This window comes from Pseudonaja textilis, chromosome 13 (genome assembly GCF_049901715.1).
Source record: "Pseudonaja textilis isolate UNSWEBS1 chromosome 13, rPseTex1.2, whole genome shotgun sequence".
Classification (NCBI taxonomy): Eukaryota; Metazoa; Chordata; class Lepidosauria; order Squamata; family Elapidae; genus Pseudonaja; species Pseudonaja textilis.
Genome location: NC_142002.1, coordinates 15,682,950 through 15,696,194, shown reverse-complemented (window position 1 = coordinate 15,696,194; position 13,245 = coordinate 15,682,950). Strand labels below are relative to the sequence as shown.

At 47.0% G+C, this 13,245-nt stretch overlaps 1 protein-coding gene across 11 annotated transcripts in view; it reads right to left on the bottom strand.

The window, feature by feature from the left end:
* Positions 1-12,119, bottom strand: part of AP3B2 (adaptor related protein complex 3 subunit beta 2) — a 47,766-nt gene extending 35,647 nt beyond the window's left edge. For 4 of the 11 annotated variants that reach the window (XM_087941455.1, XM_087941454.1, XM_087941456.1 and 1 more), the window contains exons 1-2: positions 11,874-12,096; positions 357-432 (exon numbers count right to left, since the gene is read on the bottom strand). In XM_087941455.1, the coding sequence (XP_087797581.1) occupies positions 357-432; positions 11,874-11,986 (189 nt within the window). In that variant the 5' untranslated portion in view covers positions 11,987-12,096. Of the gene's footprint in view, positions 1-356; positions 433-3,938; positions 4,430-11,873 lie in introns of those variants that run through there. The other 7 variants (XM_087941458.1, XM_087941453.1, XM_087941457.1 and 4 more) reach the window with 7 other exon arrangements.
* Positions 12,120-13,245: the final 1,126 nt, after the last annotated feature.

The following is a 13,245-nucleotide window of genomic DNA, read 5'->3' as shown; positions in this document are numbered from 1 at the left end:
ATTATCATGTGTGCGTGCATGTTGAGTCTGGTCTCTGGGTGTTATGTGAATTTTGTTGTATGTGTATACTGTGTATATACGTACAATGACAATAAAGTATTATTATGATTGTTATTGTTCTGGTTGTGGTTGTTATTGGTTAATCTTTAGTGAGATTCACAGCCTTTGGGGCTGGTTGATAGCTCAACAGCTCCAATCCTAACCAAGGACCTAGGAACTGTTAAGAGGATATAAGCTGTTATTATTATTATTATCATCATCATCATCTTCATGCTGGACCACAAGCTGGGTCTTGGCCATCATAATCAAAGGATGAGTATCTTAAACAGGCGTGATAGCACCGAAGAGATACTTACTGCCACAATCCTCTTCATTGCTTCCAGCTTCAAGGAATCCTTGTTGCTGTCCAGCATCTCCTTCAGATCGTCATGTCTGGAAAGAAACACAGAGATGGTTGCAGGAATTCAAAACAATGGGAGCCCCAGTGTATTTGTCCCAGCATCTGATGGACTTGGTAGACTTCAGGGCCTGAATCCTCACCTCGGTTGAGCTGGGAGCTATGTCCAACTCAGTGGAGGGAGCCAGGGAAAAGAAAGGCGGATGGTAGGGAAGAGAGATTAAGAGATTAAGTTCCCAATTCCAAACTAAAGAAAACCTGGAAGAAGGAAGTCACCATTTTTCAATCTCCATCATTTTAATCATGCTGGCTGGGGCAATTTAGGGAATTGAAGCCAACACAGCTTAAAGTTGGAAAGATGGAGAAACACTTCCCAAAACGGCAGCTCAATTGCTGTCCACCTTCCAAAGATTAAAGTTCATTATCACTGGGTGAAAAAGAAAGATACTCACAAAAATAGGTGCCAACTAAATATATGCCAGCCTATTTAGGCTTAATGAAAATAACAAAGGGTAACTCTATGAATATTCAGTCCAAAACAGAATTCAACGCTCTTCTTCCCACCATAAAAGTCAAATCTTTCAATTGGGTTTATTCAACTGGGCATATAAGCAATTATGGGGTTTGCTCAGATTTTAGCTGAGGGTTACATGAATCCAACTAATCATGGTTTAGCCAACCAACCACGGCTGAGTTCATTCGTGAACACAACCATGGCCAGGATTCAATCATGCAGAGCCATGGCTTGGTCAAAAGGCCATAATGCTGAGATACGTACAAGCCATGATTCATAAAATATAATGGCTGGATTCATACACCTTCCTCAATCCCTACCCACCAAGATAGAGGCTTACTGCCTTGTGTGAACCCCACAATTGTTCCTTTGACCTGGGCTTGGCAGGAGACTCCAAAACATGGCAGAGACAAGATGGAGAAATACAGGTAAACCTCGTCTTATGACCAGTTGCGTAATGACAATTTGCAGTTACGTTAGGACCCCCCCCCTCCCCAAAAGCTACTTATGATCCAGATTCAAATTTGGCTCGTGGTCAAGTGTCCATATCCCAGCCCAAGTTTACAGTCATTTGCAGATTTTTGCAACCACACCACCACAATTTACAATGTTTTTTTTTTTTTTGTCAGAAATTGTCTTTTGCTTCCGGTTTCCTCAGCAAAAACACTCCACAGCGAACAATGGGTTCCTTTAATAATCGCAGTATCCACTTAATGACCGCTGCAAAATAGGTCATAAAATTAGGTGCGGAAAAGAAAGGCGGATGGTAGGGAAGCGGGAGAAGAGATTAAGTTCCCAATTCCAAACTAAAGAAAAGCTGGAAGAAGGAAGTCACCGTTTTTCAATCTCCATCATTTGAAGCATGCTGGCTGGGGCAATTTAGGGAATTGAAGGCAACACAGCTTAAAGTTGGAAAGATGGAGAAACACTTCCCAAAACGGCAGCTCAATCGCTGTCCACTTTCCAAAGATTAAAGTTCTTTATCACTGGGTGAAAAAGAAAGATACTCACAAAAATAGGTGCCAACTAAATATATGCCAACCTATTTAGGCTTAATGAAAATATCAAAGGGTAACCCTATGAATATTCAGTCCAAAACAGAATTCAACTCTCTAAAATTAGGTGCGGCCACATGTAACATGCTTAAGGATCATCACAACTCAGGACCAACATATTGGGTTTAATTATGGTCGTTAAGGCCAGGGCCTTAGAAGGGATCTTATCGGTCACACCACCTGGAGAGGAATTTGATCTCAGGGGCTGGTTGAAGGAATTTGATCTTCTCGGGGACTTGTTTATACCCAAGCAATCCAATCCCACAAAGGGCTGTGAAATATTTATCACACGGTGAATTCATCCGGAGCAACGTGAAAGTGAGAAGGCAGATGGAGCGAGAAAAGTAACACTAAGAAAATGGCTTGTTTTACTGTGACTGAGCTGGCTGCAGGAACCTGGCTTGATTCACAGCTCAGCAAAACTAGCAAATCCAGCCAAACAAGAGTTCGATCCAATAAGCCATAATAAAACCACGATGGTCACATCTTGCACCAAGCTGAAAGTAACATCCAAGCCAGTCAAGGAAAGCCTTTGCATGTCTGAATGCACTCAGCAGACATTGCCAATGAAACCACTGTCCCCTAGACCCTAATATAAGATGCAGTAGAAAGGTGGTAATTCAACAGTAAGAGGGTTGTGTATGAAATAATACTATAGAATGGTAACTTAGAAGAGACTGTCCGTGGACTGGAAATGCAACCTTAAAATGCAACCGATTATAAGCCAATTTTCTTCTTCTTGATACGATTAATCAACTTAGAATAATTGGACATAATTGCCCTCGCATGAATGCACCCAAATATCTGCAACTGGTGTGACTAAGTCCTAGCCCTCGTTTTATAAGCCACAATGGCCGAGCTCACATGGTCTGTTATGACAGAAAGAGACCACGATTAAACAAGCCATGATTGATTACAGGGGTGAACCCAACAGATGAAGGAAGTAAAATGTCTGAGCTGACTCCGTCGGAGCTCCAGTAAGGAAATGCAACAATACTCTGGATCAGCGGTCTCCAAAGATGGCTACTTTAAGACTTGTGGACTTCAACTCCCAGAATTCCCCAGCCAGCCATGCTGGCTGGGGAATTCTGGGAGCTGAAGCCCGCAAGCCTTAAAGTGGCTAAATTTGGAGGCTCCTAACTCTGGATTATCCAGTTTAGGGAATCACTCTACGAATGTGCGATTATCAAATTATCCTGCTGTCTCTGGGGTCCCGCATTAAAATACAAACGCAGCAGGGCACATTTTGCTTTTCTCGCCTTCCTTTATAACGCATAAGGGGTTAAGCTGAATCAACACAATCCAAGATTCACCCAACACTCACAGCTTTGGTGTTTATAACGTCAGCCGTTATTTTCCCACTCCCTGAATTATAATCAGTTTTCAAGATTTCGGCAACGCAGCCATGAGCTGCAAGCTACATTTGCCCAAAGCTGTGATTCCCACTAACTCGGGTCAACCCAGCTTAGCCTTGTGAGGCCAACATAGTCACTTCCTGCATTAGGTCTTCTTCCCCGGGCTACGAGAGTTGTGTGAACCCAACCCCTCAGCCGCCTTTGCACGCCACCCAAGAGAGTTTCTACTTCACCCTTTTTTTCCTTCCGTTCTCACCACCCACCTAAATCTCTCCCAAAGGGGTCAGTTTCACAAAAACCCCTTAGCCAGGGGTTCCCCGTTGTGAGGCTGCCTCCTGTTGCACACCCCCAAAGCCTCTAAGGCTAAGGAAGAGCGCCAGCTCACTTCTCACAAGTTGAAGTCTGACACGAGAGCGAGCGGCTGGGTGGCACACCCGGGTCTACTTGGTCTTGGGAATGGAACGCAGAACTTGGGAATGCAACCCAGAACCCTCCCCCGATTGGCAGGATGGGGGGGGGAGGCAGGTTCGCTGGTCCCCTGAGCTGAGCCAAGCCCTTCCCCGCCTCTTTTCCCTCCCTCCCACCCCCCTCAACACCGCCACCTCCACTCGCTCTACCGGAGCGGCTGCACCACGCTGCCCTCCAAGCTGCGCTCCTGCTGCTGCTGCTGCTGCTGCTGTTGGCCGGCGGGGGCGGCCTCCAGGTCGGGCCCCTTCAGCAGCCTCAGCTCGTCGCCTTCCAGCGTGCGGTACCAGCTCTGCGGCGCTCCATCGGGCACCAGCACGGGGCTCTTGGCCTCCTTGGTGCCCGCCGGCGGCGCCTTGACCAAGTGGACTGCGCCGACGGGCAATTGCTGCAGCAGCTTCTGCATGGCCGGGGAGGCGGCAACAGCGGCGGCGGCTGGGCTTCCCGGAGCGGCTCTCCCCCCCGCCTCCACCAGCGCTACCACCGCCCCCTCCCCAGCCAGACGCCTTGCAAACCGCTGGAGCTCGCCGGCTCCGCCGCCCAGCCACGTTAGCAGCTCCGCCGCCTCGCTGGCCGGGCGGGGCTTCGGGGGAACGCCAGCCACTCCACTCGCAGCCCTGCAGGCTGCTCCGCTGAAACCAGACGCCGCGCCAGCCGCCGACTCAGGAGGCAGCGGCAGCAGCGGCGGCGGCGGCGGCGGCAGCAGCAGCAGTATATGCGAAGGCATTGGGCGCAGCGCCACCTGGCGGCCCAGGGAAGAGCTTCCCCGGGTCCACAGCCCCTGCTGGGGGCTGCGAAGGGTGACCACGCGCAAGGGTCCCCAAACTTGGCAGCTTTAAGACTTGTTGGACTTCAACTCCCAGAATTCCTGAGCTAACATTGACTGGAGGAGGAATTCCGGGAGTTGAAGTCCACAAGTCTTAAAGCTGCCAAGTTTGAAGACCCCCTGGAATAGATAGAGAAAGGGAGGTAGAATAGATAGAGATAGCATAGAATGGATAGGTAGGTAGGTAGGTAGGTAGGTAGGTAGATAGATAGATAGATAGATAGATAGATAGATAGATAGATAGATAGATAGAATAGAATAGAATAGAATAGAATAGAATAGAATAGAATAGAATAGAATAGAATAGAATAGAGCAAGGCTCTTCAAACTTGGCAGCTTTAAGACTTGTGGACTTCCACTCCCAGAATTCCTGAGCTGACATGACAGGAGGAGGAATTCCGAGAGTTGAAGTCCACAAGTCTTAAAGATGCCAAGTTTGAAGACCCCCTGGAATAGATAGAGAAAGGGAGGTAGAATAGATAGAGATAGCATAGAATGGATGGATGGATGGATGGATGGATGGATGGATGGATGGATGGATGGATAGACAGATAGATAGATAGATAGATAGATAGATAGATAGATAGATAGATAGATAGATAGATAGGATAGGATAGGATAGGATAGGATAGAATAGAATAGAATAGAATAGAATAGAATAGAATAGAATAGAATAGAATAGAATAGGAGCAAGGCTCTTGGCAGCTTTAAGACTTGTGGACTTCAACTCCCAGAATTCCTGAGCTAACATGACTGGAGGAGGAATTCCGAGAGTTGAAGTCCACAGGTCTTAAAGCTGCCAAGTTTGGAGTCCTTTGGGTTAGAGTTCAGCTGGGGGAGGGGGCAGAGGGCAGACTGAGAGGAGCGAATTCCTGGCATGCGGGAGGGGGGAGAGGCGGCCTTTTGGGTTCCCCTGGAAATATTTCAGGTGCCCATGCTTTTTATTTCCTCCATGCACCCCCTCCCCTTGTTAAATTCTTACAGCCACCCTTGTGTCTAAGGCCGGGGTCTTCAAACTTGACAGCTTTAAGACTTCTGGACTTCAGTTCCCAGAATTCCTGAGCTTAACATGACTGGAGGAGGAATTCTGGGAGTTGAAGTCCAGAAGTCTTAAAGTTGCCAAGTTTGAAGACCCCTGGTCTAAGGAGATTCTCAGACATCAGATCAGGGTTGTCCCTAAGGTGTTTTTTTTTTCAAGAGGCAACTGTTGTTTTTTTCCTTTTGAAGACATTTTGCTTCTCATCCAAGAAGCTTCTTCAGCTCAGAAGCTTCTTGGACGAGAAGCGAAATGTCTTCAAAGAAAAAAAACAAGAAAAGTCCATTTGCCTCCTGAAAAGGAACTTTTGGGACAATCATGATCTGGATGACTAAGAATCTCCACAGACTTCTGGACAGATTAATCTTCAACCCAGCAAGAAAGTATAAATCCTTCCCTTCCCCACCATCCAAGTCAGAGCTGAAGAAGCTTCTTGGATGAGAAGTAAAACGTCTTCAAAGAAACACCAGAAAGTCCAGTTGCTTCTCGGAAAAAGCACCTTTGGGACAACCACCCTGTGAGGTAGGCTAGGAAGAGTGATCAAAAGCCACCCCCAAATGAACAAGCTGAGCTCACTGGCCATGAACCCAACAACTGACACGTAGGGTGTATACACCAAACTAAGTAAGAAGCTCTAAGCGGCCCAATTAAATTTAAATTGTGGATTGATTCAGTGCCAGTAAGTCATTTTTGACTGCTAGGGGCTAATTAGATAGATTCCCACCCCCCAAATGCATTACTTTGTAAGGTAAAGACTGTGATGGCTGGGGATTATGGGAGTGGTAATTCCCTGGCAAGCATTTGACAGGGTCGAAAAGGGCGGAGGAGATGAAAGTTATGAAGATGGAGGCTACAACTGTACAATCGAATCCCTGGGCATGATGTCGCACAATTGCGGTTCCCAGCCTGAGTCTTTTGACCCCTTGTTCTAGATGCAACTCTTAAAGCATGCACTCACAGTGTAAAATCACACATCCCTCCCCCGAAATAAACCCACTGAGTTCACTGGGACTTCTCTTGTAGGTTGGGGTCCAGAGCCATGGAAGTGGCCTGTAAAAAGGAATTTGGGGTCCCTTCAGTTTAGGGAAGGAGACGGTACAAGCAGGCCTTGACGCAGGAGTATAACTGGGACCAGGATTCCTTTTGTTGAGCAAAGCAGGTGTTTTAAGATAACAAATAATCGGAATTGGAAGGGACCTTGTAGGTCATCTAGTCCAACCCCCTGCCCAAGCAGGAGACCCTACATCATTTCTGACAAATGACATTTCTGACAAATGGCAGTCCAATCTCTTCTTGAAAGTCTCATGACTCGTGCCCGATTTTACAATATTTTTTGCCATGGTTGTTAAACTAATCAGGCTGGCTTTTGACTCTGCTTGTTGGAAGTCAGCTGGGAAGGTTGCAAAGGAAATGGAAATTACATGACCCTCCCATAACACCACAAACGTCATAACTACATGGTGGTAAATTTTGATCACGTGGCTGTGGCAGGGTGGATTTGATTTAAATCACGATTTAAATCACTAGTAAAAAGGCTTGATTTAAATCAACTCGATTTAAATCATAATGTAGGGCAACTGTCATCTCTGCTGTGACATTGTGGGAATGCATGTTATCTCAGCTTGCGGAGCTTGGATTCACTGAGTTTACCCAAAATGTAAATATTGCAACACAGACAGCCTCGTGCTGCGTAACTGAGCTCCCTTTCATGGTGATTAAACTAAATTATGAATGTATCTTAAATAGAAAACAATCTTTAGATAGATTTTTGTTCCATGATCGTTTTATTAAAATAAATTTGATTTTAAAAAAATCAGATTTAAATTTTAAAAAAATCAGATTTCTCTATTTTTTTTTAAAAAAAATCATCAATTTTTATCCACCCTGGGCTATGGGGAGGCTGCCACGGTCATAAACGGGAGGTGCGGTTGTAAGTCATTTTTGCCAGCGCTGTTATAACTTGAAATGGTCACTACAGGAATAGTTGGAAGTCTTGTATCTTAAAATTGTTGAAGCTGAGAAACACAGTTAAAGCCTTTCTCAATAAAGTTTAATGTTACTCTTTCTATGAAGCCAGTTTAGAGGATATTTGTTATTTGGTAGCAACTCCAAGTAAGGAGTAAAGATTCCCCTCGCACACACGTGCTACTCATTCCTGGCTCTCGGGGGCAGTGTGCTCATCTCCGTTCCAAAGTTGAAGAGCCAGCGCTGTCCGAAGACGTCTCTGTGGTCATGTGGCCGACATGACTAAACGCCAAAGGCGCACAGAACGCTGTTCCCCTTCCCACCAAAGGGAAAGAGGTCCCTATTTTTCTACTTGCACTTTTTTTTACATGCTTTCGAACTGTTAGGTTGGCAGAAGCTGGGACAAGTAACGGGAGCCACTGAGCCACCACGTCCCTGTAACTCCAAGTAGCAGACCTCCATTTATTCCCAATCAACTTTCCCCACTTCTTAACTTCCCCTCAGTTAATCTTTCAGGGGTCCAGGCTGCACTTGAGGGAAGGGGCCATATTGGCTGAACAATGAAGCAAAGGCCTTATCCACACAACTCTATAACCCATAATGTGGTTTGCTTCCCTGTGACTTGTTCCCTGAACTTAGCCAACTCTGATCAAGAAACCATAATCAAGCCAAAGGCCTGTTTTGCCTACAGGCCGGAACGTCCATTTTTCTTTTTCTACACTGCCTTTTATTGTCTTGCTTTTTAAGCTACCTCAATCCTCCTTTAAGGCAGAACCTTCTGTTCTCATGTGTGTGTTTTTCACCCCCACTTGCATCAAAAGAGCAATAAATTGCTTGGCTGGCTGGTTTTTAGCCTGCAGCAAAAAAATAATAATCCATATAAAAGGTTCAGCACCATGGACAGATCCGGAGTTTTGGGCGACTTCCTGGTGCCCTGAAATGGGAAATGAGAGTTATATCGAGACAAAAATGAGGTTGGAGGTGTAGTTTTCGGCTAAAGAACACAAACCTACAAAGGGCCTGCAGATGGCCCCTCCCTGAAAGAGGGATCAGAAGTCACCCCAATAATTCCTTCCTTCGTACAACCAAGAGAAGGAAGCTGAGGGAAAGGGAAGACTGTTCATTCATCGAAGGAGCAAGTGAGCTGTCCAATGTACCACGCAGAAGGGGCGGAAAGTATATTTATAGTCTTGCTCCTAAGGGAGGAGTTTTTCTCAACCGGGATCCTGGATTTTAATCTGCCAGCTCCTTCCCCAAACACAAACACACACACACACACACACACACACACACACACACACAAGCATGTCTCGTTCGGTGACATGGGTGATCGGGAGCAGAAAAGTCAACATATTTGACCAATGCCCAGTTGAGCAAAACTCATCTTGACACAAATGACAGAATTATTGAGCAGCGGAGTTTTTCCACTGAGCAACGCAACCAGGCACTTATGCTGGTAATGTGCACAGCCAAGCAGACCCCCCACATGCCAACGGACAATTGCAAATAATATATGCTGTATGCCTCAACATTATAACAACAACTTTCCTACTTTTAACACATCCTACCAGAAAAATACAAAGGTTATATTTCTTGTAGAAGAATTCAGTATCCTTAGAAGCTCCCAACTTTCATTTAAAGTTTTTTAGTCCTTATGGGTTCAAAAAAAATCCAACCCAAACATTCCAATACACATAGGTAATCACTAACCAGCTCATGGGGAAAATATTGGTTCTCATGCAGGGGAACCCCGGCAAAAGGAAGAAAAACACCAGAAAGCACCCAATGAAAAAAGCTCATTTCTGCATGAAACTTTTAAGGAGCTGCTTTCAACCGGCAGGGATAATCTGATATTAATTTAGTCTCATATCCATCCATCTATCCATCCATCCATCCATCCATCCATCTATCATCCATCCATCCATCCATTTCCTTCTTTCTGGAAGAAAAATTCAAAAGCATTTTTAAGGACAGTAAAGAAAAAATAGCCTGCCTTGATCCAAATACCATCCCAATTATTAGGCTAAATTGGGTACTTGAGGGGAACCAATTGGCTTCTATATCCAGGGCCACAAAGGGCCTGCCCTCAGAGACTGTCTCTGCTGACACAGCCGTCATACTGCCGCCGTGTGCATTCTGTCAGGTTTTTCCTGCCCCACCAAGCCTTAGAATCTCTTCGTGGGGTGCCAAATCACTCAGTTGTGCCATACAGGTGAGTCCTCCCTCATGGGGGACTAGGCTAGGGCATGGTTTATTCAACAATCCAACACAGGCGAGGTTCTTGCAAATATGCTAAACCATAAACCATAATTTAAATCTTGATGCGTCTTCATACATTACATGAGGTCAAAACCACACTGATTTGCACTATCTTCCCAGTCAGCTAAAAGATTAGATTTTTGTGATATTTTTTTTTTGTCAAACAGTGGAATCAAAGCGTGATTTTCTTTATTCCAGGATCCTTTGAACCAAAGAGCTGGAAAAAGCAAGATTACTTTTTTTTTTCAGTACTAAAACTGCTTCAAGAGATACTAGGAGAAGTTATCTGTACAGAAAGGCTGTTCTCCCATCAGTATCTGATGCTGAAATGTGTCAGCTTCTACTTACAGAAATGGGTAACGACCAATGCAAAAACTAATACGATGACTCAATTTTACAAACACGAAGCTGTGATGCAGAACCAGAATAAAAATTATGCTTCTCTAAAAGAGATCCAAATATCAGCCAAAAGTTCTTGTGGGATGACTTTAACCATTATATCCAACACAGAACTACAATTCCCCTTCTCTCCCCCAAAGCACAGCCTCCCGCAACCTGGTGCCTTGCAAATGCACTAGGACTACACCACCCAGAATCCCCGCCAGCTGAGAAACAGTACGATCCAATGGCAAGATGGGAATTTTAGCCTCCGACCCAGGATTAGCCAAATATCTCATTCAGAAAAGTTAGGCTGATTTTACTTATTCTTCCCAACCCACCTCTCAGGATGACTGGGGATGATATTGGGGCGGGGGAAATGGAGCACCCCAGGAATTGACCCCAACAATTTGGAGGAAAGGGAAATAAAAACAACCCAGCCTTGGTGGCTCAAACACAGAATGGGATGGAAATTGCAAGTTCCTGTCCAGGTAGAAGAGAAAAATGGACAAGGTGGAACATGAAAATGAGACAAAGATAGAAAGATGATAGATAGATAGATAGATAGATGATAGATAGATAGATAGATAGATAGATAGATAGATAGATAGATAGATAGATAGATAGGCAGGCAGACTGGATGGATGGATGGATGGAGAGACGGATGGATGGATGGATGGATAGATGGATGGATAGATAGGTAGGTAGGTAGACAGACTAGATGGATGGAGAGATGGAGGGATAAATAGAGATATATAGATGTAGATATTGATAGATATATTTATAGTTTTGTGTGTGTGTGTTTTCATATTTTCACAGGTACAGGTATGTAAGTCTAGGTGTGGTCGGGTCTTTTCCTGTGTAACTTTCACAGCAAAAGACCCGAAAACACCTAGACCTATATATATATATATATATATATAGGTCTAGATTTATTAAACTTCTGGACTGCTCAGAATTGCCATCCGCCCAGGATAAAAATCAGATCAAATATATATTCATCTTTAAATAAGACACCATTCTTTGACTCAACAAGGCAGCTGCAGGTCCCACCAAGCCATCTGGGAAGCAGCTTTGGGACAGGTGTTTGGCCCGATTCCTTTTCTTGACTTCCCCAGCCTCTCCTAGAGATTCCTGGTGGTCTCTCATCCCAGCGCAAACAGGGTCCGAGACCTGCTTGGCCTTTGGCAGACCAGCCAAGGACGTTCCAGCCAAGGGAAGGGTGTAATCACAAAAACCCCTCCTGGTTTTTGGGGGTTTTTTTAGCGGGGGGCGCGGGGGGTCGGGCGGAGGGAAGCAGCCCCTTTCCTGACCCAGGTGGAGGCTCCGGGCGTCATTCCCCAGATGGGGGTGGGGTTGCGGGGGATCTCAGAAGCGGCGCCTCGGAGCAGCCCCCCCCCAAAAATAAATCTGGGCCATCCTTTGCAAAGCAGGAGCCCTTCGCCGGGCGGGGAGGGGGAAGAGAGGAAAGCAGACCCACCCACCCACCCACCCCCGTGCTCCGAGGCAGGGAGAGGCCCTGGGTTTGCAATGCGGCGCCCCCACCCCCATCCCGGTCTCCGGAACGAGATCGGGGCTGCGCTGCGCTCCCTCCCTCCCTTCCCTCCCCCGGGAGAGCCGCACCTTTTGTAATCCGAAGAGAAGATCCCCCCGCTGGCCGGATCGTGGCCGTACTCCGGCTCCCCCAGGCTGGAAGAGCCGCCCTTCTCCTCGTTGTAGGCTTGGCCGGAGGACATGGCTGCGGGCGGAGGAGGAGGAGGAGGAGGAAGGGACGCCGGAGCCGGGCTAGGTTTCGCCTGGCCTGGCTTCCACGGGGGACGCGGCGCGGCTCCAGCAGCAGCGGCGGCGGCGGAGGGGCGGGGGGGGGCTCTTGGATGCGGGCTGATGTCAGCGGCGCCGGGGAGCGGCTGCTGCAGCCGGGCTGGGAAGCGTCTCCCCGCCCCTTAAAGGAGCAGGAACCAGCTGGAACTGGGCTCCTCCGGCTGGCTGGGCCGGCTCGACCCCCGCCCCCGTCCAAGCGGTGAAGCCGGGAGCGCTGCCCCCCACTTCGGGAGCTTTGCAAAGAGGACGAGGGCTCTCAGCCTTGGGGGCCCGTAAACCGGGTTGGAAGGCTGGTGGCCGTGTCGTTGGACGGCCCACGGTGGCTTATTCGGCAAGCCAGGATGGGCATCTTGGTGGCAGTGTGACTGATTTTCTTCCCTCCTTCCCTCCCGGTGGTTAGAATGCAGTGTTGCTATTTTCCTTCCTTCCTTCCTTCCTTCCTTCTTTCCTTCCTTTCCCTTCCTCCCATTGGTTAGAATGCAGTATTGCTATTTTCTTTCCTTTCCTTCCCTTCCTTCCCTCTTTCCTTCCTTCCTTCCCTCCTTCCTTCCTTCCTTTCTTCCTTCCTTCCTTCCTTCCTTCCCCTTCCCTCCTTCCTTCCCTCCTTCCCTCCCAGTGGTTAGAATGCAGTATTGTTTTCCTTCCTTCCTTTCTCCTTCCTTCCTTCCTTCCTTCCTTCCTTCCTTCCTTCCTTCCTTCCTTCCTTCCTTCCTTCCTTCCTTCCTTCCTTCCTTCCTCCTTCCCTCCCAGTGGTTAGAATGCAGTATTGCTATTTTCCTTCCCTTCCCTTCCCTTCCCTTCCCTTCCCTTCCCTTCCCTTCCCTTCCTTCCTTCCTTCCTTCCTTCCTTCCTTCCTTCTTTCTTTCCTTCTTTCCTCCCTCCCTCCCTTTCTTCTTTCCTGCCTCCCTCTCTCCCTTCTTTCCCAGTGGTTAGAATGCAGTATTGCTATTTTCCTTCCTTCCTTCCTTCCCTCCCTCCCTTTCTTTTCCTTTCTTTCCTAGTGTTTAGAATGCAGTATTGCAGGCTAACTCTGCCCACTGCCAGCAGTTCAATTCTGATCGGCTCAAGGTTGACTCAGCCTTCCATCCTTCCGAGGTCAGTAAAATGAGGACCCAGATTGTTGGGGCCATAGGCTAGGCCAAGGGTCTTCAAACAGCTTTAAGATTTGTGGACT